This window comes from Odocoileus virginianus, chromosome 3 (genome assembly GCF_023699985.2).
Source record: "Odocoileus virginianus isolate 20LAN1187 ecotype Illinois chromosome 3, Ovbor_1.2, whole genome shotgun sequence".
NCBI classification, from domain to species: Eukaryota; Metazoa; Chordata; class Mammalia; order Artiodactyla; family Cervidae; genus Odocoileus; species Odocoileus virginianus.
Window position 1 is genome coordinate 66267495 of NC_069676.1, and position 27472 is coordinate 66294966.

A 27472-nucleotide genomic window follows, 5' to 3' on the forward strand; every position below is an offset into this window, starting at 1 on the left:
TCATTATCGCTAATATAAACTTAAATAAAAATTCCAGAGACATATGGATTTCTTTTAATAGTCTTATTTCTTTTGGTTTTTATAGGGCATTACTATAGAATTAGTGTTCTATACTTCAGCTCTGTAGTTGGTTTAACAACTGATCCTGCTTAAAGTAAACATTTATTACACATAAAATAAGAAATGAAAGTAAGCAAACACAAAACAGGAAAGCCTGAGAGGGCCTACCTGGAATTCTCAGAAAGTCATTATCCATGGGACTCATAAGTTTGTTTCTTTGAGGATCCATCAAACTATTATAATGTTTCTATGAAAGGATTCAAAAATTTTAATTTTAAAAATAGATAGAGATACATATAATCTTGTTCCTATCCTGGACAAAGTTTGTTTCTCAGTCTCTAATATCTGCACATAGTGACCAAAAAAGGCAGTTTTTGAGATTTTGTAGATTCTAATTTCTTTAAGTTTAAGGTATATCCACTGTATTCTCACACACATGCATAGGATACTGACTGAGCATATGATTTCATAACTTCATTCTAAAGATACTCAGAGTTATTTGGCCTTATAGGACATTATCCTCCCAAAAATACAGATATGCTGACAACTAACGATTACTGCATGCGCTGTGTGCAATTCATTATATAGCTTTATACATATATACCAACATTTAGTTGGCTTCACCTGGAAGCTGAATGTAAACCAGAATCTGATTAGACACAGTTCTGGGATGTCATACAAGTAGCTTCTACTGATGGCCTTTTTGGGGTAACCATCTCATGTAAATGAATATGTTTGTCCACGTGCCTCACATTTTACAAGCCTACAATTTTTGTTTTATAGATCCCTTCCCCATCTTGCCCAAGTTATGCTACCAATAAATTTAAATATACCAACTCAATTAGCCTTGTAAGGTACATCATCTAAAGACCTCACCCCAAAGCCACCTGCCTTAATATAAATCTCAGGAATAGATGTGGGCTGTGCTTACTGCCTTACCTTCTTATCACTTAGCTGATACCTGGACCAAGGTAATAAAGAAGGAATAAAAGTTGGCTGAGAATATTGCTGGTTGTTTAATTCTAACTGTGAGGCCACTATTTGTAGTACAGTACGTGCTGCCCAAGCAAATGTTTAATAATAAGGCTACTGTTCAGTGTTACATAGAAGACATGACCAGATTTATAGGAGTATAGAGGATTAGAACTGTTGAAAGAGAAGGAATCTTAAAGATCCTAAGTGTCCAATTCTCTCATTTTATAAATGAGAAAACTGAAACCCAAAGAAGCTGAGAGACTTGCTGAGGCTCACATATCTAAATAATGGCAGAGGCAGTATTAAAAACCAGGTCTCCTGTGTCCTGGTTCAGCATTCTATACCAGGTTGCTTCTCATTTTCATTATAAATGAAAAATCTGACTTCAGCATGAGTGAGTTAACTTATCAGGCCTGTAATAGAACCAAACCATGCTGGCTCCTAACAGAAGGATGTTTGATTTTGGGTATCTTGAAGATCAAAAATTAGCACAGTAGGGCATTAACCTACACCGAGTCTGATGTGTAATGAATTACTTCAAATGTTACACTGGGCGTGGACCAGGGGACCAGGTGATGTCAGGAGAAAGATAAATGATTCAGTGGAAATGGTGGTGATTTTGGAAAAGAGTTTCCACACTGAATTCAATGTCCTTAATAAGTGAGCGACCTAGAAGTGCCACATAGTACTTCCAGGGCCGTCCCCAGTCAGGGATGGGGGTTACAATTTATGTCATACAGTAGGTGCTTCATGAACATTTAGTGAATAAATTAACATGCTGGTTCATTTTTCCTATTTGAGGTCAATGAAATCAATGGATGTCTGTCCTCATCACCTCCATGAATGAAAACAAGGATATATCCCATAATGAAATTATTTTTTATAGGTTTAGCAGAACTATTCTGAGTTCCAACATCCAAATATTTGGGAGAACAAGCAAATTCAGCTTTTTAAACTGCTTAGGCTGAGCTGTTTGCTGTCTCCACCTTCCGCCATATCCTGAAGGAGTACCAAAGCTATCCATAACCCACCCCACTCCCAGCCCACCAGGGGAATCCCCCTTTGCCTTTTGGAATTACTCTCCTGCCATTCAGCTTGAGATTATGCCAGGGACTACTTATGTCTCTTAGCACCACACTCCAGATTTCTGCCCCTCCTTGGCAGTTCAAAGGGTGTGACAAACCTGCTCAGGAAACACTGTCCACAAAGGCAGCTTTGAGTAGGGGGAAGTTCAACGGACTTTTTTTACCCTTTCACTATGATTTCTTCAGAATTATATTCTACAATATTGCCTCATTTCCTTTATTATTAATTTCCGGAAAGAACAGTTTATTAAATTTCTTTAGGTTTAAATATAAGATAACTTTTAAGTTAGAACTTACTTTGAAAATTGTCAGACTCTACGTTTGTCGGTACCTTCCAGAGAAAGAGAGACCCCTGCCAATGATGAGACATCTATGGAAAGAATTTTCCTAAAATTCCTGCTGAAAGATGACTATTGATGAAATCTCTGACAAATAGAAAGAGAAATTGCTGTTTTTGCATAGTGTTATGACACAGCATAAACAAGCACAGTTGTAAGTGAATGAAATATGTGAGCTTTAAAAAAATAAATAGAATATGATGGGAGTAGTCTGGGCTTCCTCCTCCCCAGGACTGTTATAATTTCTTAGAAACAATTTAACACGTGCTCCTTGTATGTGTGATACACCACGCTGGGTCTTGTTGGAGATACTGAGCTCACAGGTTTCCTTGGACCCAAATCCAGAAAATACAAGTTATACACTTCCCTGAGGCTGGTCTCCCACAAAGTGAGATGGAGAGCAGAGCAGGACCCAGATGGCCCAGGGTGGCAGAGAAAAGCCACTGGAATCAGAGCCAGGGATTTGGCTTATGGTCGTGGCGCTGGGCTAATTAGCTCTTTGGGCAATGTCACTGAGCTTCTCTTGGCTTCAGCCTTCTCATTTGTAGAACGAAAGGACTGGACTGGAATCTCAGAGTTCATTCAGTTCAAAGAGAAACCTCATCTCTTCCTACAATAACCTGGATTCCTCAGAAAACCTGCCCTCGAGACCTGGCTAACTTACTGGCTAGCTTCATGAAGCTAAACTACTCATTCTTCATCTCCAGGAAATGGGCACAAAACCCCCTGCTTATCTCACAGGGTTGCCATGGGAACTGAAATGATTTTGGCCAAGGAGTATGAATGTAAACTGAGAGGAGCCAAACCCATGTAAATTTTTTATTTCATTCCTTCAGAGAGGTAAATGAGGGATAGAATTAAAGTGTTAGCTTTCCTAAAGTTATGTATGTCTTAGTAAAAACCAAAAACTCTTAGCTGAAAGGATGAGGCTCTAACAGTAGAATTCCCAGCATCAGTCAAAGTTGGGTGAGAAAACCGTGCCTGCCATCTTAAGAGCTCTGCAAATATTCCTTGTTGTTTTTAAACTTGGCTGTTTAATCAAAGCTCAAGAAGACATTTCTGGTGGAGCTCACAGACTTGCCCAAACTACAAATGATATCTAAATGGGGTCAGGGATGAAGGATAGGGGAGGGAATCAGTTAACTACATGCTTTGTTAATGAATAAAGATCCTATATTTCATTGCTGGATATTTTCATGTTATTTTAGGCCCATCAGCAGAAGTATAATGCAAGCTTAATACACCAGAGGATGCAAAAAGTTCACAGTGATACCCAACATGTCACCAGCTGAAGACAACCCCTGGGCAACAATCTACCCACAGCCCTATCTTGAAGCCAGACAGATGAAGCTGTCTGCTATAAAACCAAGATTCCCTTTCACTTTTCCACAATTACAAAATTGTTTGTGGGAGTCCCTGGAATCATTTATAACTGAGAGAACAAGGGAAGCCACCTTTAAACTCCAGTTTCAACAGACCTGAAATCCTTCTGGAAACCCAAACCAGCTACACCATTTGGTATCCCTAGAGAATACGAGCGAGAGATGAAACCAATCCAACCCAGGGAAAGAAGGGCCGCTGTAGAGCTTGGACTAATTTCTTAGTAACAGTCAGCCCTTACCAAATTTTCCTGCTCCACCATTTCTGTGTACCTTAGAATTTGAATTCATAACTAACTGTGGTTGTTTAGTTGCTAAGTCGTGTCTGACTCTTCTGTAACCCCATGGACTGTAGCCCACCAGGCTCCTCTGTCCAAGGGATTTCCCAGGCAAGAATACTGGAGTGAGTTGCCATTTCCTTCTTCAGAGGATCTTCCCAACCCAGGGATCGAACCAGAGTCTTCTGCATTGGCAGGTGGATTCTTTACCACTGAGCCACCAGGGAAGCCCTTGTAATTTATATCCCTGTTTTAAATTCCCACCTCCAAGAGAGCCTAGAAGAAACACTGACATGTTTATATCAAGGACCTTCCAAACAGTTACAGGGAAAGTACTGAGGTAGCACTTTTTCTTCCCAAATTGGGGGACTGCATGCCTGGCTAATATGACCTCTAAATACCAAGTGGACACCCAGGAACATGGCCACGCTAACCACAGTAGCCATTTCAGTCAGGCCCCCTCAAACAACTTACTCCTAATTTCTACAATATCTGGGTGGCAAAGGAAGCCCAGTGGGTGCTTATAGATACAAACAAAAGCTTGCTAAAACCACCCTGTCTGGGAAACTGAGACATTCCCAGGCAATCTACTCTGAGCAGCAGACAGAAATAAAAAGACTTGGGGAGATGAGAAACAGACATGTAATGTAACACAGTTTCCTGAAAATCAGTATACCAAACATGACACGTCAAGGAATCGGACCTAATTCTGCTCTGATTATTTGTGGTATGTCATTATTAACGGTGCAGGAACATTTTTAAGCCACTGTCGATCACCACTTTGATGAGAGAAAAAAACTAATATTTCACAAGAAATGTTGAGAGCACCATGATTTGAAAGAAACAACTATCAGTAAACTAAACAGCACTCTAAATAAAGAAAATTACTGCTGTTAAGACATACTATTCTGAGAATTATCAGGAAGAGTACCGAAACACTAACACTGCCCTATATAAGAAATTATTCAAGTATGCATTTGAGTAATTCTGCATTTTAATTTAACCCTTTGAAACATTAATCAAACTGTGGCTAATTATAGGAATTAAGGAATTAAACGATGGAATCTTCTAAAAGATATTATTTAAAAGGCAGTTTATACAATTACTTGTATAGATGTTTGCTTTAAAGAGGAAAACAGTTCTACTGTAATGAAAAGGGTCTTAGAAAATTAAATTAACAAGGGGGGACCAGACTGATATGAAACTAAATTAGCATCAAATGCAAATTACAGGGTACTTAATGGTAGAAACAGGTGCAGAGAAGAACCCTAAATGAGATAAATGAATAAAACATCCCTCTCCACAAATGTGGAAGCTGACACAAAGTCAATGATATGAATAATTCAGCAGCCTCCACACTGCTGTTGAGGTCAGCCTGCCTTGACCTTTGAAACAGGAAGTAAAATTCAGTTCAAATTTGAGTGACTGGAAATATAACAGTTATTTTTTTTTATATTAAAAAACCCACAGAATTTTTTAAAAATACAGATGCAGAAAATATACAATAGAATTACAGTTCAAACTAAAGCTACATAATCAAAGTAGCTGGTAAACAAACAAATTTTAAAAAGTGTTAGGCAAGATTTCCAACAAACCATATTCCAATATGGAAATCCTAAAAATAAAATAAGTAAAAACATATATATCAGTGCTCAGCTTATTAATCAAACTCCCTGTGAGAATAAATTTCTAAATTTTTACCCTTTCTTCATGTTATTTCATTGTGTTGATGTCACTGTAAAAAAGCATGTCATAATTTTTTAAAGCAATCATACATTTTTATTAATAATGCATGGAATCTCTCACTTTTATAAGACAAAATTTGGTTAAACTACATTTTTTAAAATCGTTATGAAGCTGCTTTTTTAAAAATCCTTCAAACCATGATTTAATAAATGTTGCAGTCCCAAAATTAGGTTATCTGATAAAAATGTAACCCAGGTTCAAAAACAAATCATTCCCATAAGTGACTATTTACTGTGGTTTTATGTGTCTTTTATTCTTTCTTTCCCCCTTCTTTGTATGCTTCAAAAGTATTTTGTACAGTTAACTAGTGAAAGTACTTTCCTTATTTCAAATTGAATTTGGTACTGCTAGAGATTAACACAGTATGACAACAAACCAATTTCTATAAGCTAGAAAGACACCACAACTTACATGGTGTATCACCCTCATTGTTATTTTACAGGATGGCATAAAAGATGTTTGATAATAGCAGTTATCTCTGCCCTCCAATGGGTTCTATTAATGGGACCCACACCTTGGCTATCTACCTTTCATCTATCTACTATGCTTGTCAGATGAAACATTATGTTGAAAGAGGAGCTTAACTTTATTCTCCAGTTTCAGAGAGGGTTAAAGCTACACACACGCAAACACACACGCACACACACACCAGGCATCTATGAGGAATGGTAAACTAGTCCACAGTGTAATTACCACGGGAGGAAGTTTGAAATGTGCTCCTTCTAAATCCAAGTGTTCATTCGGCAGAAGCAAAATTAAAGACTGGGGGTGTGTTTTTTTAATTATTATTATTATTATCTTATTGGCTAAATCGCTCCTTGGTCGACATTTAATAAAGGGTGATAGACCAAACACTGCTGATTCGGGGCTTGGCGTAATGACTGACCTGAGTGAAGGTTTGTGTACAAAGTGGCTCCCCATTAAATAGGGCTCTGTGGAAGCAGCTGGTTCTCATTTTGAAACAACCGGTTTCTCTATCCCCAAGTGCTAAAGAAAATAATCCCTGCCATCTATGACTACACACTTTCACAGAGGCAGGAATGAGAATTTGATTGTGGAGATAATTAAAGTCATTCCTGGAACTTCCAAGAAAAAAAGCGGGGGGGGGGGGAGGGAGGAAAAGAGGTGGGATTGAAAGAAGAGTCAATGATAGTGTTTAAAATTAAACTATGACAAATCATCTGGAATGAAGGAGGAGGAGGAATCCCCACCTTTCACAGATTTTGGTAGAAGCAGTTCTCCTTTCTCTCCACCCCGAAGCTCAAGGGGAGGCCGAGATGCCACGAGTCAGGGCCACAGCCCCCAGTGTTCGGCCTGGATGCCAGAGAATCTAAACACAGCCCTAGAAACTCCTTGTCAATGATGACACATCACGATGAGGTGTTTTTTGTTGTTGTTTTTTTTTTAAGTTTCAACCTTAAATAAAACAGCCGGAGAGGAATCCATCTGGATTCTGCAACTAAGTCATCCCAGTTGATCTGAAACACTAAGATTATTTTAGCATTAAGGGAAAAACAAGACGACGACATCAGATCTTTGAAGGCACACTTCTCTCAATCACAAGCAGAGCTTATGTTTTGTGTTTTAACAGTATGCTGCTCAAATAAGAACCCATGCTCCAATATCCTCAGTGACATTCAGCTGAAGCTACATTCCCCGAACGCCTACAGATTTCATGGGCTTGTGGAAAACTGAAATATGTGTAATCTATCTGTCTGCACTGTCTGCCTTTAACAGGAAGAAGAGAAGGGCTCAATGAAGACAATCCGGGGCCTCCCAATTAACCTGATTAGTTCAGCACATTGCTCTCAAGAATGACACCTTATCTTGAAAATAAGGGAGAACTTCCTTCCTCAAGAACATGCAGGCGCCCCCAAAGCCACAACAGAGATGCAGCCTATCAAAGATGAACGGCCTCTGCTTCTCCTCCCTCTTTCCAGCTCAAACGCAGGTCAGGGAGACCGGCAGACACGGCGACTGATTGAATTTTGTGTCCTAAGGATAGGAGGCAAGCTCCCGTCTGCCCAGGTGGCCTTGGAGAAGGCTGGGAAAAGGGATGCCCTGTGGGCAACTTCAAGCCCCTTCTTTCAGAGTCAACCAGGCACAAGATGGGATTGGGGTAGGGGGCAGGGGGGTTGAAGGGAGGGGGGGATTCATTAACCCTACAATCTCCAGAGTAGCATGTCAATATTACACCTGCCTGAAAGAAAAAAGCAGTGAATTCTCAAATCTTCAAACATATAAAACAAAGGCACTGCTGAGACATATGGTACCCTAACATTGATTTCACATTTGATACAATAATGGGAGACTACCAAGTTGTCATACAAAAACAGAGCTTTCCCCTGAACTCTCTGAAATCTACTTGCTTGCAAAGAATACTGTATGTGTATGTGTGTATTAAATTCACATTATCATGTGTAATAGACATACTAGTTAACAGAATATATTCTTGAAATGTGCTTTGCGTGAATGTCAACAGCAGGGTTTTTCACTTACTTGTCTGCTCTGTGATTTACTTGATCAATTAAACAGTTAGGCAATGAGGGGATTTGCATGGTAATCGTGTGAAGATTAACATTTTTAAGTGTAACAAATTTAATATTTTATCTTACGTTTTCTGTTTCTCATCATTCTTTAATGGCAGTGCATTTTCACTTTATTGTGTAGTTATAACAAGCCTATCTTTAGGCAGAGAGATTAGAACACCAGATTCAACTCCACTTCTACCCCTTTCTTTCTTTCATTTCACAAAAACATACTCTGAGCACCTACTACACAGCAGTGAGGCAACCGTGCTGAGTGCTGGAGCAATAGCAGCAACCAATACACGCATACCACTGCCATCTGGGGCTTACAGCCTGCTTCCTGAAGAGTTTATCTGCCTCAGCAATACAAGAGGGAACTAAAATTAGAATTTCAGAGCTGGAAAGTGTCTTTGAGAGCTTTTCATTCCAGCGCTTTTTTAAAAAGCCACCTTCTATCGACTGTGATTTATGTGCCAGGCATTGTGCTAAGTTCTCTCCAGGCATTATCTACTGGAATGGGTTGCCATTCCCTTCTGCAGGGGAGCTTCCCCAGGAATCTAACCTGGGTCTCCCGCATTGCAGGCAGATTCTCTACCATCTGAGCCACCAGGGAAGCCCGCTTATTCCTCACCCCAACCCTAAAAAGTAGGAACTACTGCTCCTCCCCCAGTCTCACAGATGAAGAAAGTGGAGCTTGGAGAAGTGAGACGATCTGCCTGCACCCCAAAGTTAACACTGGCAGAGCTCAGATTTGATCCCAGGCAGATCTGATCTTAACCAATGTGTAGACTGCCTTAGAGGAGTACAACAAAACCACGGAGTTTGCCCAAGTTCAATACCACTGAGTAAGAGCTGACAAGCAACTTTCTTCCCAGGCGCATTTTTCCTCTGCATCATGATCTCTATCCATCTGAAACAATATTCTCCTATTCAATACATATATATATATATATATATATAATTTCTCTCTACACTTACTATTCCAATTTTTTTTCCAACTCTGAGGTACTAAAAATTCCAGGAAGGCGGGAACCATATGTGTCTTATTCACTGTTATATCCCAACCCTGAAAACAATGTGTGGCATATAGTAGATGTTCAATAAACATTCAAGGAAAGAAAAAAAAATGAGCAACTCTTCAACAAGCGGACTTAACCAACATGATGAACTTCAATAAGGTAATTTTGCTTATAAAAAAGCTCCATGGTAACCATCCATTAAGAATAACAATCCACATGGAATATTATGTGCAGATTGCAAGAGCTGCCTGATTTCAAGCACCTAATATGTGTCAAACTCTGTGCTAGGTATTTTAAACCACAAAATTTTTCAAGCTTGAGATGATTTTCCCAAGCTTGAGATGATTTTCCCATTTCAAAGATGAAAAAACTAAACCCTATGAGATGCAAATACAGGGGAGTAATGGTGGAGGGATTTGATTTTCTGCCAATGAACTCCAAATTGTAGACCTTTTCCATTGTACTCTGCCTTCTTCCAGATTTCTCTTTGGATTATGGTCTGTTTTATCCCCTAGTGAAACACACAATGGTTTAGTTATCAAATTAAATGAGGACACAAGAACTCAAATACTGCACTAGCAGTGAGCAGAACAATTTACACTATTCCTATTTTTTAATTAATTAATTTTTTTATTGAAGGATAATTGCTTTACAGAATTTTGTTGCTTTCTGATTTATGTTATTACTATTATTTTTAATCTCAGAAGTTAAGTGCCAAATCTACCAAGGAAACTGTTTAGATAAAAAGCTTTCGATTAATTCATAGAAAAAATGAACTGCGCATATCAAGAAAAAGAGGCTGCACAAAATACGGAAAACAGTCTTTCACTTTTTCAACTGAACAACTGAGACGGGAAAAGATGAGACTGAGAGCTGGGACACGAAGTTTCAATCACTTGCTCTGCCACAAATCAAGTCCCTGAGGGGTATGCCTCGGTTCACAGATCTATAAACTGAGCTAATTTCTGCCCTCACATTTGTTTGAAGAGAATGCTCTGAAATGCTACACCTTAAAGGTCTCCAATACCTTTGCAAGTCCTATTCAGCTGGAACTTACTATTAAACTCATAATGATCAGAGACATTGTTTATTTTAAGGTGCTCATAGGCCAGGATTCAGATCTAGTTTTCAAGAAAACATGAAGATGGCCAGAAAAGGACATTCCCACTCCTGTACCCACAGAAAGAAGAACACAATTTTTTGAAAGACATTTTGAGATGTACACCATTAATCTAAGACTAAAATCTGGCTTTAAGAAAAAAAGACTGTGTAGCAAAATATGGGTTTTTGACATTGTAATAGCTTCAATTCCATAGAATTCCATTTGAGCTATTTCAAATCCTAAAAGATAATGCTGTTAAAGTGCTGCACTCAATATGCCAGCAAATTTGGGAAAACTCGGCAGTGGCCACAGGACTGGAAAAGGTCAGTTTTCACCCCAATCCCAAAGAATGTTCAAACTACCACACAATTGCACTCATCTCACATGCTAGCAAAGTAATGCTTAAAATTCTCCAAGTCAGGCTTTAACAGTATGTGAACCATGAACTTCCAGATGTTAAAGCTGGATTTAGAAAAGGCAGAAAACAGAGACCAAATTGCCAACATCCATTGGATCATCAAAAAAGCAAGAGAGTTCCAGAAAAAAACATCTACTTCTGTTTTATTGACTATGCCAAAGCCTCTGACTGTGTAGATCACAACAAACTGTGGAAAATTCTTCAAGAGATGGGAATACCAGACCACCTGACCTGCCTCCTGAGAAATGTGTATGCAGGTCAAGAGGTAACAGTTAGAACTGGACATGGAAGAACAGACTGGTTCCATATTTGGGAAGGAGTACATCAAGGCTGGATATTTTCACCCTGCTTATTTACCTTATATGCAGAGTACATCATGCAAAATGCGAGGCTGGATGAAGCACAAGCTGGAATCAAGATTGCCAGGAGAAATATCAATAACCTCAGATACACAGATGACACCACCCTTATGGCAGAAAACGAAGAACTAAAGAGCCTCTTAATGAAACTGAAAGAGGAGAGTGAAAGAGTTGGCTTAAAACTTAACATTCATCCCGATCGGGATGGGGAATACATGTAAATCCATGGCTGATTCATGTCAATGTATGACAAAAACCACTACAATGTTGTAAAGTAATTAGCCTCCAACTAATAAAAATAAATGAAAAAAAAAAAGATCCCGTGTGCCTAAACTAAGACCTGGGGCCATCAAATAAACAAATAAAAATTAAAAAAAAAACAAAACTTAACATTCAGAAAACTAAGATCATGGCATCTAGTCTCATCACTTCATGGCAAGTAGATGGGGAAACAGTGACACTTTATTTTGCGGGGCTCCAAAATCACTGCAGATGGTGACTGCAGTCATGAAATTAAAAGATGCTAGTTCCTTGGAAGAAAAACTATGACCAACCTAGACAGTATATTAAAAAGCAGAGACATTACTTTGCCAACAAAGGCCTGTCTAGTCAAAGATATGGCTTTTTCAGTAGTCATGTATGGATGTAAGAGCTGGACTATAAAGAAAGCTGAGCGCCAAAGAACTGATGCTTTTGAACTGTGGCGCTGTAGAGGACTCTTGAGAGTCCCGTGGACTGCAAGGAGATCCAACCAGTCCATCCTAGAGGAGATCAGTCCTGGGTGTTCATTGGAAGGACTGATGCTGAAGCTGAAACTCCAATACTTTGGCCACATGATGCGAAGAACTGAATCATTGGAAAAGACCCTGATTCTGGGAGAGATTGAAGGTGGGAAGAGAAGGGGACAACAGAGAATGAGATGGTTGGATGGCATCACCAACTCGATGGACATGAGTTTGAGTAAGCTCTGGGAGTTGGTGATGGACAGGGAGGCCTGGTGTGCTACAGTCCACTGGGTCGCAAAGAGTTGGACATGACTGAGTGACTAAACTGGATAGCTTCAAAGATAATTTAACCAACTCTCTTTTCTAAAGAACTTTCTAATAAATAAAAAAGAGACTTCTCATTTTTAATTTTTGTCTTTGTAAAAGTTTGTGTGTGTGTGTGCGCGCGCGTGCGCATATGTGAAAGGAACCAAACCTGACACAGGTTCTGGGTTGTTTAACTCTCCACTTTGTGAAAGAATTTAACCAATAGTGCATCCAAGATGGTCAAAAATGATGCTCTGGGACTCCTCTGGTGATCCAGTGGCTAAAGCTCTGTGCTCCCAATGCAGGTGGGCCAGTTTTGATCCCTGGTCAGCAAAATAAATCCTACATGTCCCAGCTAAGATCCAATGCAGCCAATTAAATGAAATCTTTTAAAGTGATGCTTTAAGATATTACTAATGGATCAGAATACTAATGAATGGGGAACATATTCAAAATAGGGGGAAGTTATTGTTCTATTGAACAATAATAAATAAATTGTAAGTAGAATTATATCTCTATAGATTACCATTATATCTCTATAGATAAGAGTTTCAAAAAAAAAAAAAAAAGCTTTAGTCAAACCATGGCTGCTTTTGGAAGGTGGAGGGTGACAACATCTGACCATTGGCAAAGTTGTCCACCTGCATCCTGCCTCCTAGGCCTCACCAGAGCAAGAAGTGACACCATCCCGTGCAGGCCACACTCAGGGCACAAGTAGAGAGCAGGATCACACGAAAAAGCAGCAGCTACCATCACAGAACAAGACAGCTTAATCTTTCACTTTGATCATTTGCTATTCATTGATTAAAAAAAAAAAGAAAAAGTTCTTTCAACCTGGAAACACCATGTCACCAGTGTTTATGCCCCACAGAAGGGCTCCTCCGACTTAGTCATCTACCTCCACACAGACATAAATAGTATCAATATCCGGTCAACAAGCAAAAGAAAAAAAAAAGTTCTTGAAAGATTTTTGAGATTGATGTTAAAGGGGCATTTTTTTTTAAAAGCCTTGACATGAACCAAAATTTGAGAGTCTTACCAAAACCCTATACAGTACGTATAGTGACCACATCCAGATTTAAAATTCACACACCTGCAATTTAATTATTTTCTGTTTTTCCCCCTCTCCTGGAAGGGAAAGTGTTAAAGAAAACAATAAAAGGACAAGTAAGTGTACAGGGTAGGATTTACTGGCATTTACTTTTAATCTATGGCCCTTCACTCTGTAGCTTATCGGGCCTCTGTCAGTCCTTTTTCCTCCTTTATATTTCATGAGGAGCCCCCCACGCTGCTACTGAGAGACAGAGCCCAAGTGCCTGTAAGCTTTTTGTCAGGTAAAAAGAGAAGAAAAAGGAAAGGAACAAGAGGAAAAGCAAAGCTAAGAGGCATCTATTAGATGTCACTAGGCTTTTGTATTCATGTCAATGATTCAGGATTAGAGTATTTGAAATAATCTTATTGAGAGGAATCAAAAGGCCCACCGAGTGAGAGGCTGCTCTGGAGCATATGGCAAAGGCTCGAACAATATCTTATTAAAGATGTGTTGGCTAACACTATTACTTTATATTATATTACAAAACTATTGTGCCTCCAACAGTTAGCGGGATGGTATAGTTACCGAGGGCCATTTTGGAGGTTATTGTGTGGGATCAAGCTATATAATTTGCCAGCTTGTCTAGTTACATCTTTCCAAGTAGGGTTTAGAGGCAAGTTTGGAACTGGAACCAAGCACTTCACCTTCAAAAATAAAAATCCCCAGAGCGCACCAAAGACCATTCTATTCCCACTGGAAGTGGGAATATACATTACATGGATGAAACGCCAATGGCATTTTCTTCCCCAGAACTGGTTTCATTAAGTTTGCATCATTTACCACATGTGACCCCCTGTCCCCCCATGAAAAATATGCAGGGTCGTTTTTTTTTTTTGGCTTGATTCCCCTCCTCATGAAACACACACACACACACACACATATATACACACACTCAGCTTCACACATTAGCAGAGCTAAGGCAATTAAAATTATATTACAATAAGTACTGTAATGTTAAAACCTTCATTTACCTTTGGACAAAGGCTTGTAACTGGAGAGAGAGTTTGAGAGGGAGATTTATCTCCATCTGCCCATACCTTTAAAGGCAACACGCAATCAAAGACAACCCTGTAATGTTCATCATTTTTCACTGATTGCAATTGGAATATTTAGGTCACTTTTATATTCTCATGGGTGGTGTACAATCACAGAGTTTGTAAAGGGAGGGATGAGACAGTAGGTGAGAGAGAAGGAAAAAGATGGTCTTTTTCAAATAATACCTAATGCAAAGTAAAATGACCAAAATCTCACTACATGCACAAGCTTCTAAATGGTGTTTTTTAAATCTGTCAATTTTTATTAGAGTCTGGTCAGGTGTGAGTGGTAAGGAAAAGCAAGGGAAATTTATCACTGGAGAACTGAGTTGCACTTCGGGAGGGTTTGGGTTTTTTCCCCCATTCTAAGCAATTTATTTTAGAAAAGCAAAAGCATATTTAATATAGTGATATATTCTCATCACAAAATGACTGTGCAAAGTTGTTAGATGACACACAAGGGACTTTGTTCAGCTTTTCTGTATTTTTCCAGAACTGTTACAAAGTTATGACGACACGGGATTAAAACCCCACACCATGGACTGACACCCAGGTCGGTAACACATACGTACTGATTCTCCAAAGCTCCATTAAACACATTTCTTGGAAGTTGCAGCCATTATTTCCTTTACAGGAAAGCTACAGTTGTTCATTATACAGTGTCTGCAGTAGTATCATACTGTGTAAAAGGACTCTGCATGATGATATACTGTCAGCATACTTGAAATCCATTTGAATGTATCCTGGCTGTATATTTGGGAATAGCTGATAGCAAATGGAATATAGACTGCTATTAGCTGATTGTATTCGTTATTTTCTTATCATGGTAGGAAACTGCATACAAATGCACGGGCTCATCTCCTATTCAGAATGGTATCTGATATGTGATAAAATTTAGAATGATAGTCTCTCACATAAGTCTCATCGCTAATAATCACATATGAATTCCCACTGAGAAAACAAATGTTTAAATATGGTAGGATTAATAAACAACCATAAATTCACGCTCAGTGTCAGCGCTGGCTTTTCACTTTTGGAAAAAACGCAAATCTCTCAAACCAACCAAGAGGACAGCAATTATCCTGCCTGCAGCAATTTTAAAGAATGAATTCCTACTCTTTTTATTTTAATGGGGCATTCAAAGTTAGGAAATCAGGTGATATAAAAGGCATATCAGAACTCTGGGAATTGCATTTATACCTCTGGGTCTTCAAGCCCTAGATAGCTATTTGTGTACCTTAGAGAGTGATTATGTTTAGTGATTGGTCCTTTCGAAAACTGGATGAACACCAAAATAATAAGTTGAAAGGTCAATGAAATAAAGCCATGAAACTCTGACTAAAAGCCTCATCTGCAACTTTAATAAAAGTATGCTTATGTTCATGTTAATTGAGGACTTTCTCTTCACAGAAGATAAAAGAAAAAATTTTTAGTGAATTTTTGGATTTAAGTCTCATGATAAAAGACAAAAAAATCATTTGTTGTCAAGAGACCATGATGCCTTCACAATCTTAGGATTGCAGATATAGGAATTAGAATATAGCCCACCCTGCTCAATGGTTAAAAAAAAAAAATTACATCCTAATTGTAAAGTTTTACCATAGTTTTTCTGTTATACAGATTAATGCATATGTGTGATATATATATATATATATATATATATATATATATATCAGGATCAGTTTAATCAAGAAATTGGCTTGGTGTTTAGGCAACACTGCACTTTTCTGAAAAGTCTTATCACAGCATTCAAACCTTAGATGAAGAATGAATCAAACAAAAATGTTTTTCTGAACAACCCTAATGTGAATCAGCAGGTAAAATGGCCATTCCAATACTTTCATTCTGAACATTCTATTTCAGACAACAATCATAAAGCAAATCCATTTAGTGTTACCAAAGTGAAAGTGAACTAGATGTGAAAGATCTTTAGAAAATTCTGGAATGAAACAAGTACACACTATTTTTTCTTTTTAGGAGACCCTTGGGTAAGTGTGGCCTGAAGAACTAGTTCCAAACAGGCTAAATTCTTCATGTTACAAAATTGGTATGCTGTTTTTAAATGTTGCATGTCAGGGCTTACAGCTCCAAAGTACATACAGAGATTCTTATAAATAGAAAATAAAGACCAATCTATTAAGCAGCAATAAACAAGCCTAAAATTTTTAGAGGTATATTATTTGACAGGCTTTAAAACTCCACGTTTTTAGTACTGGTTATGAAGAACTCAAACTTGTGGATCACTTGAGCCACATTACATCCCAAAAGGGCTATGTCTAAATTCACACAAGACCAAGAATGTAATTTGAGGAGGAATTTCATCCTTTATTATTTCTATCTATTAAAAGAAAAAAGTCCACTTGTCAATTCTCAAAATCCACAGTGCAAGGAAATGAAGAATTGGGCTCTTCTTTTCTCCCTTTATTTAGCAGTCCAACTATTTCATCAATCACACTGATCTTAAATTGAAAAACCAAACAAATTTTGAGCCATCCCCCTTTCCCGCCCTACTAGAAGTTAGCAGCACAAATCTGGCTGGAAACTTTAAAGCTCTGTGTGAAAGGAATCCTATAGCATAATTCAGAGAAAGAAATGTTTTTGTAAGACCATCTGTATTCATCCATGTCATTGCTCAAAGAAAGTTTAGTGAGCCAGGGTAGAAAAATAAAGAGTTTTGTGAAGCAAATCTAGAATAAATGGTAATCCTAACTAACAAGATAAGGAATAAGAGTGTAGTCTGCACACTTAATATATTCAGTTCAAGCATTTATAAAGAAGTTTCCACATAGAAAATGGGAGATTTTTATATGAATTCAGAAAAACTGGGTTCCCAATTCACAGTACCCTAGGTGACTTTTGTCATTATCATCTTTTCTGATTCTTACAAAGTAAACCTAATTAAGAACCTCCCTCATTAGTCTTCCAGAAAAATTAGCACAGCTTATGCTAATTACTCCTGCAAAATTTAATAAACTCGTTGAAATGGGAATAGTCTAATGAGGTTTTATTTATTGAACTAAGATAACTCCAAGGAAAAAGGTTAGGACACAAGGATATCCAATGTGGTAATAAAACTACAATTTATTCAATTTCTAAACATGAACTTTATTGCAAACCTTTTAAATTCAAATATGAGTTACTATGTGAATATGTTAAATCAATCTCCACCTTAATCCAATAATTGCAAGTCATTTTTTGCTTTTTTACTTTAACAATAATTACCACACATAGCCCTTTACCTCAACGATAATGAAATTTGCTGTTATTAGTTTCTGGTCATCAACTATTAAACATAACACATTTGACTTTTCCCATGTCTACATATTCCAAATATCTAGATCCTTGCACACAGCCTGGTTTTTATAATTCTCAATCAAACAATTTGGCATTAAATAGAAACACAACCAGGCAGTCAACTCAAGATGCACACATCATCCATTTACAAAAATTCCCTTCCAGAAGTTTTTGAAGTGACTTGACAATTGTCATAATTATAAAAAGTGTTGGGGTCATATTTTTCTGACTATGTAGAAAGCTACCATAAATGAAGTAGAAATACATTTTCTAAATCACAGTATTTAACTGCTGATTTTGTTAATTCCACTTTTTTGATAGACTATGCCAAGCTGACCACTTGCAGCAAACCACTGGCAGCAAATAATACTGCCAAAATTTAACACAGAAATAGCTTATCCTGCACCACTGCCGTATGACCATAAAGCCTCTTCTATCAATCCTATAAATAGTTTTCCTGAATAACCACTACTAAAAGTCTTTTGACTGATAAAAATAGCACTGTTCTTCCAAAATCTGAAGGACAAGCAAAGGGAGCTAAAAATTATTGGTGCCCAAAAGGTGACTGCGTGTTAAAACTATGCTAAATCCTAACACAAGGATTGACTGTAGCTTCAGTCCTATAATTGTAAATTGGATGCATCTTGTAAAAACAGTTACTCCTGCTACTGAATGCAGGCCCCATAACCTATTTTTACAAAATATGCAGGGATTCACATCCATAAATCTGAAAGCAAATCAAACCCTAAGCACGTAACGCAGATATTATGCAATCGGTAATATAGAATCAAATTGGAAACTATGAAATTCAAACACAGTTGCCATCATTTTTTTTTTCCTTTGCAGCAATTTTATGGAATTGAAAAATCTTTTCTATTTCGCCCTTCCTTGTGTAAGTTCTTTTCCTGTTGTTATTCTCTTGTTAAAAATGGAAGTTTCACATATCAGCACAGACAGGACTGGAGCTTTTAAAACCTTTGGCAGACTGAAGGACAAATAAATTCTGAAAACTCAGATGCAAATAAAAATAGCTGAATGGGGTTTTGCATATCAGCTGGCATCACTGCTTGAAAAGACAGTTCATGGGAGACAGTGGCAACAGCCAGCAAATAAACCTATGTTGGGACTCGTGCAGATAACCAGGGTTTCAGCTGCTTTTCCAAGTACTCCTCTCTTAAGAGACCAAGATTGGCTAACAGCATTTTCTACTTTGTCAAACCAAAAAGGAAAAAAATAATGAAAAGGATAAATGTCATGAGTAATATCTCTAAAGCCACCAACAGTATAAAGTGCATACTTATTTTACCTAAATTGTTTGAACTACCCTAGCCAAGAAAAGGTTTTAAGTACCCTACTGGGATAGATGCAAGGCGGCAACAATAGAAGCCACACTAATGCAATCCAGGTAACACAATCCTGTTTCAAAAACACGGGCCGGGCTAATTACAGCGCTGCTGAGTCAAGTTTCTTATGCCATCGCAACCCACAGAAACAGGTCAAAATCAAATGTTATTCAAACCACAGTCATATCAACCTTCTATATCAGAGTCACGGCTTAAAACCAAACGAAGAACTTAAAAGCTTAACCCATTCAGAAGAAAAAAAAAAAAAAAAAAGCATTTTCATTGCGGATGGCAAAGTAAGGTTCTTGTCATCATCTAAACCAAAAGAAACTGTGCGGCAGAACCAAATGCTGATAGTTTCAAAGTTTGGGGCAAATATTTGGACTGGTCTTTTGATCAGAACATTTTCTTCCTAATGAGTAAAATCTGCTTAAAATAACAAATGGTATTTTGAAGCGAGGTATTTAGATGAAACAAACAGCATAAAGGTTATTTTTTTAAATCTTCTTTATCTGAAGATTTATCTGCCATTGCAGAAAAAAAGAAACTGCATAATGGCATGTCTGCTTCTGTAGATAAACATGCTATATTAATTCTATAGGCAGCATACAACCTCATTACACTCTAAAGGTGGATGTTTTCAGCTTTGAATCAAACATTAAGCAAAGTTATCAAGTTATCCAGCAAAGATATGTTTCTGGTGAATATTAGTGAAAGATAGTTAAAATATCTGACTCAAATGCAAGCTTTATAAAACTTCTGGGCAATCAAAATTGGGTTTAAGCCTAAAGAATCACATAAGTCAAAATCAACAACTGATGTTTTGTCATAAACCACAATGAAGAATACTTTTTCAGTTAACTGAAAAATGATAAAGCCCCCCCAAAAGTAAAGAATTGGGAAGACAGATGTGCACCAGCAGGCGGTGGGGGGTGGGGGTGGGGCATCAAAAATCAGTATTACCAAACTCCAAAAAGGGCTTTTATTCAGCTGTTGATCTCCTCAATGACAGATCCGTCAGTCTTACTTGCAAGACTCTTCCAGCTAGTAGAGGGTGCTAGCTCTTTTCCTAGCTGACAACTGACAGTATCTATAAACCTTCCAGGCCATTTAACTCCCAATGAGTAATGCTATGTAACAAATGGTTTATCATACATGTTTCCATACAATGAATTTCAATAATTAAAATGTAAAACGAATATTTGGAATGCGACTTTGCATAATCTGTGCACACAGTGACTCGAAATTGCGCCGAACAACTAAAACAGATTTATTGTTCTACAGTGATTTACTTGGTCGTGTCAGATTAGTAATATGGATCTGCTTAAAAACACAATAATTAAGACAAGCAGGATAAATTAATCAACTTACAATGCAGTCTGAGCTACAATCAAACCCGGGAAATTACTACAGAAAATCTTGGTTCACAGATCTCTTTAAAACTGCTTTTATGCATAAATAAAACCTTAAAATGTAGATGGATTACGTCCAACAGAACTACTGTAGCTAAAAGTGATAATGATTCAAACATTTTTCAAATAAAAGTTAAATATTTATAAGCACCCAACCACATTTCATAAATCACAAAATATTATTATTTTATTTCTGAAGCTTCCTGGCACAGCATGAGGATTGAGCCACAGAAAGTCAAGAAAGAAGAACATTCCTTTAGGAGCATGAATCAGACACAAAACTGGAGCAATCCGAGAAAGCGGGCCTCCAAAGAACATTCCATATGGCTTTCCCAGGAATCGCAATAGCTCGGCGCAGCAGATGAAGTCATGACCAACAGGCAAATTTCGGCCACACGCCTTCCTAACCCTCACCCGAGAGCCACACGAGGCAGGTGTTTCATTATAATGAGGAGAAAGAACCGGGTGAAAGTAGAGTGGTCCCTACCTGTCAATTATCACTGGATCTGAGGGAGTCTCATTTCGGTTGCCACAGCTTTTCTTGTCACAACAGCGGCTGCGGAGCAAAAGCGAGAGGATTTAGTACAACCATTGCAAATGTAAAATCATCATTTAGGCAGACAGAAGGTTCAAATTGCTGGGTTGCAAATGCTAGAATTACCACAAAGCCATACCTGGCAATCAACGGATCCCTGGGACAGAATATTCTGTTTGGGTCACCTATGGGTTAATGCCAGGTTTAACCTCTCCCTGCACAAAGGAGGGAGGGAGAGGGGCTCTCCGAGCGAGGACTGACAGCCCTAAGATGGGGTCTCCCCATCACTGCCCGCAGAACTGGAAGACTTCACTGTGAGACGCGTTATTATTACATCTACCCAATGAGAATATTCAGGGTTGTGGGTGGCTCAAACACTCTTCCCTCAAGATCACACTAACTGCGTGGAACACGTCAATAATGAGGTATGAGTGATTCTCCCCCTCCAGTCGTTTTGTATTCAATGGATTCCTTTTTCTTCTCCTTTCTCTTTTATAGGAGACATTTCCTTCAATCACAGCCTTCCTGAAATCTTAAAACTGTAACAGTCTGCTTTGGAACCATGTTCAGAATGTAAGAATGAAAGTACAACATAATAATTAACACAAAGAGGAAAGATAAAACACAACAGAGATCCACATGTCCTCTGGCTTTTGTGCCCTCCACTGGTCACTGTGTAAGTTTTCTGGAAGCAGTATGGATGTGGATCCAAAGGCTGGCAAAGGCTGACAGTGAACACTCCTTACCAGGTCAGAGAAGAGGCAGACATGGGCACGAAAAGCATCTACTATCAGAATCCCACCCCATGTGTGACCTTAAAGTTGCCAGTGTTTTCTTAAACTGAGATGCTTCTAAAAAGTGAAAAAGTAAGAGTTTTCAAAAATTACCCATGGTCAATGCAAGACTATCCATCTGAGACTTGTCTGCAAATAAGAAATGTGTCCACTGGCCAGTCTTTACCTCAGGGCACACTATAAAAGCATATATTTGATCAATCATGGAGGTGAGGGAGTTATGCAAGGGTTATACATGACCTGCATCACAAATAAAGCATGCATTTTTTTCCCTCTTACACAAGTACACATATACACACACACTCATTCGACCTAGTGAATCATAGAGCCTAAATTTGGAGAGCTTTGGAAAGAAACAAACACTGAACTTTATTTTCAGGACCCAGAAATATATGCCCGCACAGGGGGTCTTTCACCAAAGTTGGGAAGTCTCTCTCCTGGCCATTAATCCATCTCTGAAAAGAGAATCAGCTTCCAAATTTGATGCTCATTTTATTTGTCTCTCATATTTTCAGAAAACAACAGCAAGAATTCTCTCTCCTTTGTCAGAGCCCCAGCCAAAAACCATACCACTCAACTTAGAGCTGTTCCCTTTCTGGTTCAGAGGAAACAATTTCCTCCAGGTCTAAGTTCAGCTATACTAGGACTTTGAGGGAAAGAAAGCCCAAAGGATCCCAACACCTAAGAGACAAATGTAGAAAAAAGGGACTGAGAAATCCAGTAGTTGACATGAATGCCAAAAAAGTAATGATAATTTTAAAACTAAACTTGACTATCTCTGAACTTCACCTCCCTGCACCTACATTCCAAGGGCTTGCCAGGAGAGTGCAGTGGTTAGGAACACTGACTCTGGGCTCAGAGCTGCTTGTGGCACTGAAGCAAGGGACTTCACCTTCTGGAGTCTTAGTTTCCTCATCTATAAAACGGAGCGATTGCAGTACCCACCTCTAAGTGTGAGGGCACAGGTCTCCAAAAAAAGCCCATCGACAGAGCCCAAGTCTTTACCCAGGGAGAAAAGCAACGCATGGGAAGGCCTATTTCTCCTTGCTTTTTTTCTTCTCTTTTTCAGAACAGTGATTGGGCAAATCTCCAGAGATCAAAACGCTCACCATCATCCTAACTGGAATAAATGCGTCCAGGGACCCTTCCAACTTGCCTGATGATAGTTTCAGACTAGAATCTACATCTCAAGATGATCTGACCCTCTCCCTCCTCACTGTACCACCCTCAACCAAGTCACTTTCATTTCTCGCTTGGACTCCGCAGTGGCCTCCCCTCCACTCTTCACCCACCACCAACAGCCAGAGTGATCTTTTCAAAATGTCAATGGAACTGTCACTCCACTGCCCTAGACCTTTTAAGGGCTTCCCACCGCACTGAGAATAAATCTATGGCATCACATGGAGCCAGAACACCTCCCCATCTCTTGTCACTCTCCCCCAAGGTGCCACACTGCAGCCTCACTAGTCAATTTCAGTCTCCACACTCAGTCTGACCCCAGGCCCAGGTGCAGGCAGGCCTCCGGGCCTGGACTGCTCCTCCTCCAAGCCCTCCCTAGCTAGCCAGCCTCTACCCACTCAGTGGGGCATCCCAGATGGCTCAGGGGTAAAGAATCTGCCTGCAATGCAGGAGACCTGGATTTGATCCCTACAGAAGGAAATGTCAACCCACTCCAGTATTCTTGTCTGGGAAATCACCTGATCAGAGGAGCCTGGCAGGCCACAGTCTGTGTGGTCACTAAAGAGTCAGACACAACTGAGCGACTAAACAACAGCAACCTCCTCTTTGGGTCTAGGCCTCTAGACTCCTTCCTCAGAGAAGCTGACCTTAATACTTGATAGGCTGCTCCAAGTTTTTCCTTTCAGCGCACTAAACACAAAGCAAATTATATGCTTATGTATATACTTGTGTATTTTTTGTTACTATCTTTCTCCTCTCACCCCTCCCCCACCAACCCATATGTTTCATAAAGGAACACACTGTCAATCTTATTTACCTAGCAGGTAGCTGCGGCCTGGGACAGAATAGAGAAGATCAAATAATGGTTGGTGGGTTGGTTGACTGGATGACTTCAGGAATGAATGTAATATACTAGGGGAAATACAATCCAATAGGAAGGTAGCAGATAAAGGAAGCCATGCTGCCCCTCTGAGCAGATGCTGCCAAAGGAAGGAAGGTTCACCCCCACCCCACCCCACCCCCCAGATCACTTCCCCAGGCAAGGCTGCACTAGGCCTGAGATCTGCCCTGTGCGTTAAGCACTGTCTTCATCCCCTTAAAATATAAGTGCCCTTGAGTGAAGCCAGCTGAATCGAAGCACAGCCTAAGTGAGAACCACCCTCTCTGCTATGCCCCAAGGGACCCAGGGCAGAAAGCAGATGTGAAGAACAGAGGTGTAGAAGGATGAATAGAAGAGGAATAAAACAAGAAAAATGGACTAAAGGGCTGGAGAGCACTTAACATCATTTATAAAGAAAACTTTACACAAAGTATGAAAAATAGCCCAACAGGTCTCCTGCCTCTCAGGTCGTATCACTGCACTGCGTAGTCATCATCCTCGAAATGGGATTCCTGGGCTCTGTGCTGCATCTGGGGCAGTAACAAAGTAGTGTCTATGGTTTAAGCCCACTTTAAAAATAAATGCACATACACATATACGTGCATATACGTGTGTATACATATATATGTAAATATGGAACTGTGTGCAGCATCAGAAAGAATGATGGTGGGCTTGTCCACATCATGACAGAAAAAAGTCTACATCATATTATGACCTGAGAAAGCCAAACTGCAGAACAGCATGTATGGGGTGTGTGTGTGTGTGTGTGTGTGTGTGTGTGTTAGGTCACTCAGCCAGAACTCTGAGATCCCATAGACTGTAGCCTGCCAGGCTTCTCTGTCCTAATGGAGCGAGTTGCCATTTCCTACTCCAGGGTGTGTGTGTGTGTGTGTGTGTGTGACAGGGTGTGTGTCTGTGTGTGTGTGTGTGTGTGTGTTAGGTCACTCAGCCGGAACTCTGAGATCCCATAGACTGTAGCCTGCCAGGCTTCTCTGTCCTAATGGAGCGAGTTGCCATTTCCTACTCCAGGGGATCTTCCCAACCCAGGGATCAAACTCACATCTCTTGCATCTCCTGAACTGGCAGGTGGATTCTTTACCACTAGCGCCACCTGGGAAGCCCCATATGTATGGTATGGGTATGGTCCAACTTACGGGAGGAAAAAACCAGTAGGAGAGAAGGAGGGAGGAGAGGAAGAAACAAATTGTCACCAGTCACCCTCAGGTCCCTCAAATGTCTGCACAAAGGGACAGCCTGTGAAGGCCCTTCCCTTCCCACCCCTGGAGCTCTCCAGCCCCTCATCCTGCTTCACTTTTCTTCCAGGCACTCATTTTATTTTTATTTTTCTTCTTTACTGTCTTTATTTTTCTTCTTTAAATTTACTCTTCTTCTTTATTGAGTACAAAGGGCTTAGACTGTTCTGTTCATCTCTATGTCCCCAGCAACCAGAACAGAGCACAGCACACAGTAGGCTCTCTGGAAGTATTTTTTGAATGAATGAATACAAATTACAAAGAAACAGCCTACAGGGAGTAGAGTAAGTGGAAAATAGAGTGTACATATTCCACTTCTGTACTTCTGCAGTCTTTTGACTGCAATATTATTTCCCTATCAAAAAACTAAAAATTAACTGCAAATTGGGAAAGGAAGGTCTTCCTTTGGGCTGAGCCAGCATCTAACCTCCTGGATCTCCCTACTTCTAATGCAAAGCCAAGCAGAACAAAGACCTGTCCTTCCTTCCTTCCCCATGATGGCCTATCTCTCCTTTCCTCTCTTCTCCAAGCTGAACTGCCCCCTCCCACCCAGTTCCCTCTACTGAACCCAGAAGGACCAAGGAAGGTGGGTACCAACCTTTACCATACACAAGGCAGGCATTAACCAAGAAGGGCAGGATGGAGGGAGAACAGATTGACTTGTGTTTAAGGCAAAAGAGGTTTGGGGCTGAAACAATACAGTACGTGGAACAGACACAAAAGCACTCCACGGGAAAAGCTGCCACGTTAACAGAAGAATCGCCGTGCTAACTCCATCCTCATGATGGTGTGACTGATGGATCTCGATCCCCTCAAATGCTGTTCTTGATATTCTTACTATGCGTGTCAGGCACTGCACCAGGCACAGACCTGGCATTTGCTCCCTAAAGCAGCCATCTATCAGGGGGCTTGGAGTTTCCTCATTTGCCTTGTCACAAAGCAGGATTCCCACTACTTCACAGCCCTTCTCAACGTGTACCCCAAGTGGCAGGAGACTAGTGTGGCCCAATCACAGGAAGGGGGACCCTGCCGCACCTGGGGTCCTACATACACTGTGGACTCAAGACAGTAGCCCTTTCCCCAGCAAGACTGTGTATCCCTCAGACAAGCTTGTCCAGGGAAAGGCGAGCTTGTGAGTCTCTTTCTGAGCAGCATGGCAGAGGCAGTGCCTCTCTAGCTCACTGACGCATGGCTTCATAAATCAGAGCAAGAGACGCTTCCATCTTCACCTCAGGGACATGGAACTTCTTCCCAGAAGTAGAGGCTCTCTTAACTGGAAGAAAGCATCAACTCCAACTCTAAGCTTTACAACAGAAAGCAGGACTATCTTACCCATTTAGCCAAAATGGCTGGAGAACGAGCCATATGGTTATCTGAACAATTTGATTAACAGTAATAAGTTCATTCTTCCCCTCAGTTAACCAACATATTCAACTTTTCCCATTCTTAAGAAAACAGACTTGCTCCTTCTTTTGTTGAGTTGATTTCTTCACTGCCCAACTATCTCCTTGACAGAGTCTCCTTCACTTCTTATCACCTGCATCCCATAAAACCTGGCTTTCAGGTTAGCACCTACTTGAATGTCCTCTCTTGAAGTTCACTAGAGACTTTCTGGTACTCTTCTCATCTTCAGGTCCATGTGGATCTCCCTCCACTTATTATGTGGATGGCTCCCTGCCTCTGAAATACCCTCCTTTCATTTCTATCTCCTGTATGCTCAAGGTTCTTCTTCCTAATTCTCGAATGCACTAAGAGTGACATTGTTCCCCAAGAATGTATTCACGGCCTCTCCTCTTTCTAATGCCGGATCCCGCGTAAGCCCACAGCTTCACCTCGCACCTTTGTGAAAAGACTTCAGAAATTGATTATCCTTCACCCTGACTGCCCAGATCCAGACCACAGGCTCACCATCTGCAGACCTCGCCCCACAGAAATCCCACCTGGACCACCAACAAATGGACAAAAACACTCCTTCACACACCCTCTAAAATCCCTGTCCTGTCTCACCTTCCTCCCAATCCCTGCAAACACATCCTTCCTTCTCTGAGCAGCCATGGTCTTTGACCTCATGACTCATCCCAGTCCACTCTTTCTACAGTGCTGTCTAGTTACCAGCTTCAGGTCTCATTTCCCAGGCTAACCTGTCAGCTCTCCTACCGCAGGGGCCAGTCCTTTCTGGCTCTTCATTCCACTGTGTTTTTACAAAGAGGAGAAGAATGAATGAAAATATCCTTAACCAGCATACCTAGAATGAACCAAGCATGTTAACATCTTGGTAGACATTTCCCTTCCTTTCAGCAGTCTCTTACCATCTTTCCCTCTGAGCAACTATGTGCC

General features: G+C 39.9%; 1 protein-coding gene across 9 annotated transcripts in view; it reads right to left on the bottom strand.

Annotated features, from left to right (window-relative positions):
* The window catches only part of EBF1 (EBF transcription factor 1), a 422576-nt gene that overhangs the window by 357147 nt on the left and 37957 nt on the right, over positions 1-27472 (bottom strand). For all 9 annotated transcript variants that reach the window (XM_020903301.2, XM_020903298.2, XM_020903297.2 and 6 more), the window contains one exon: positions 20982-21050. In XM_020903301.2, coding sequence (XP_020758960.1) covers positions 20982-21050 — 69 coding nt within the window. The remainder of the gene's footprint in view (positions 1-20981; positions 21051-27472) is intronic.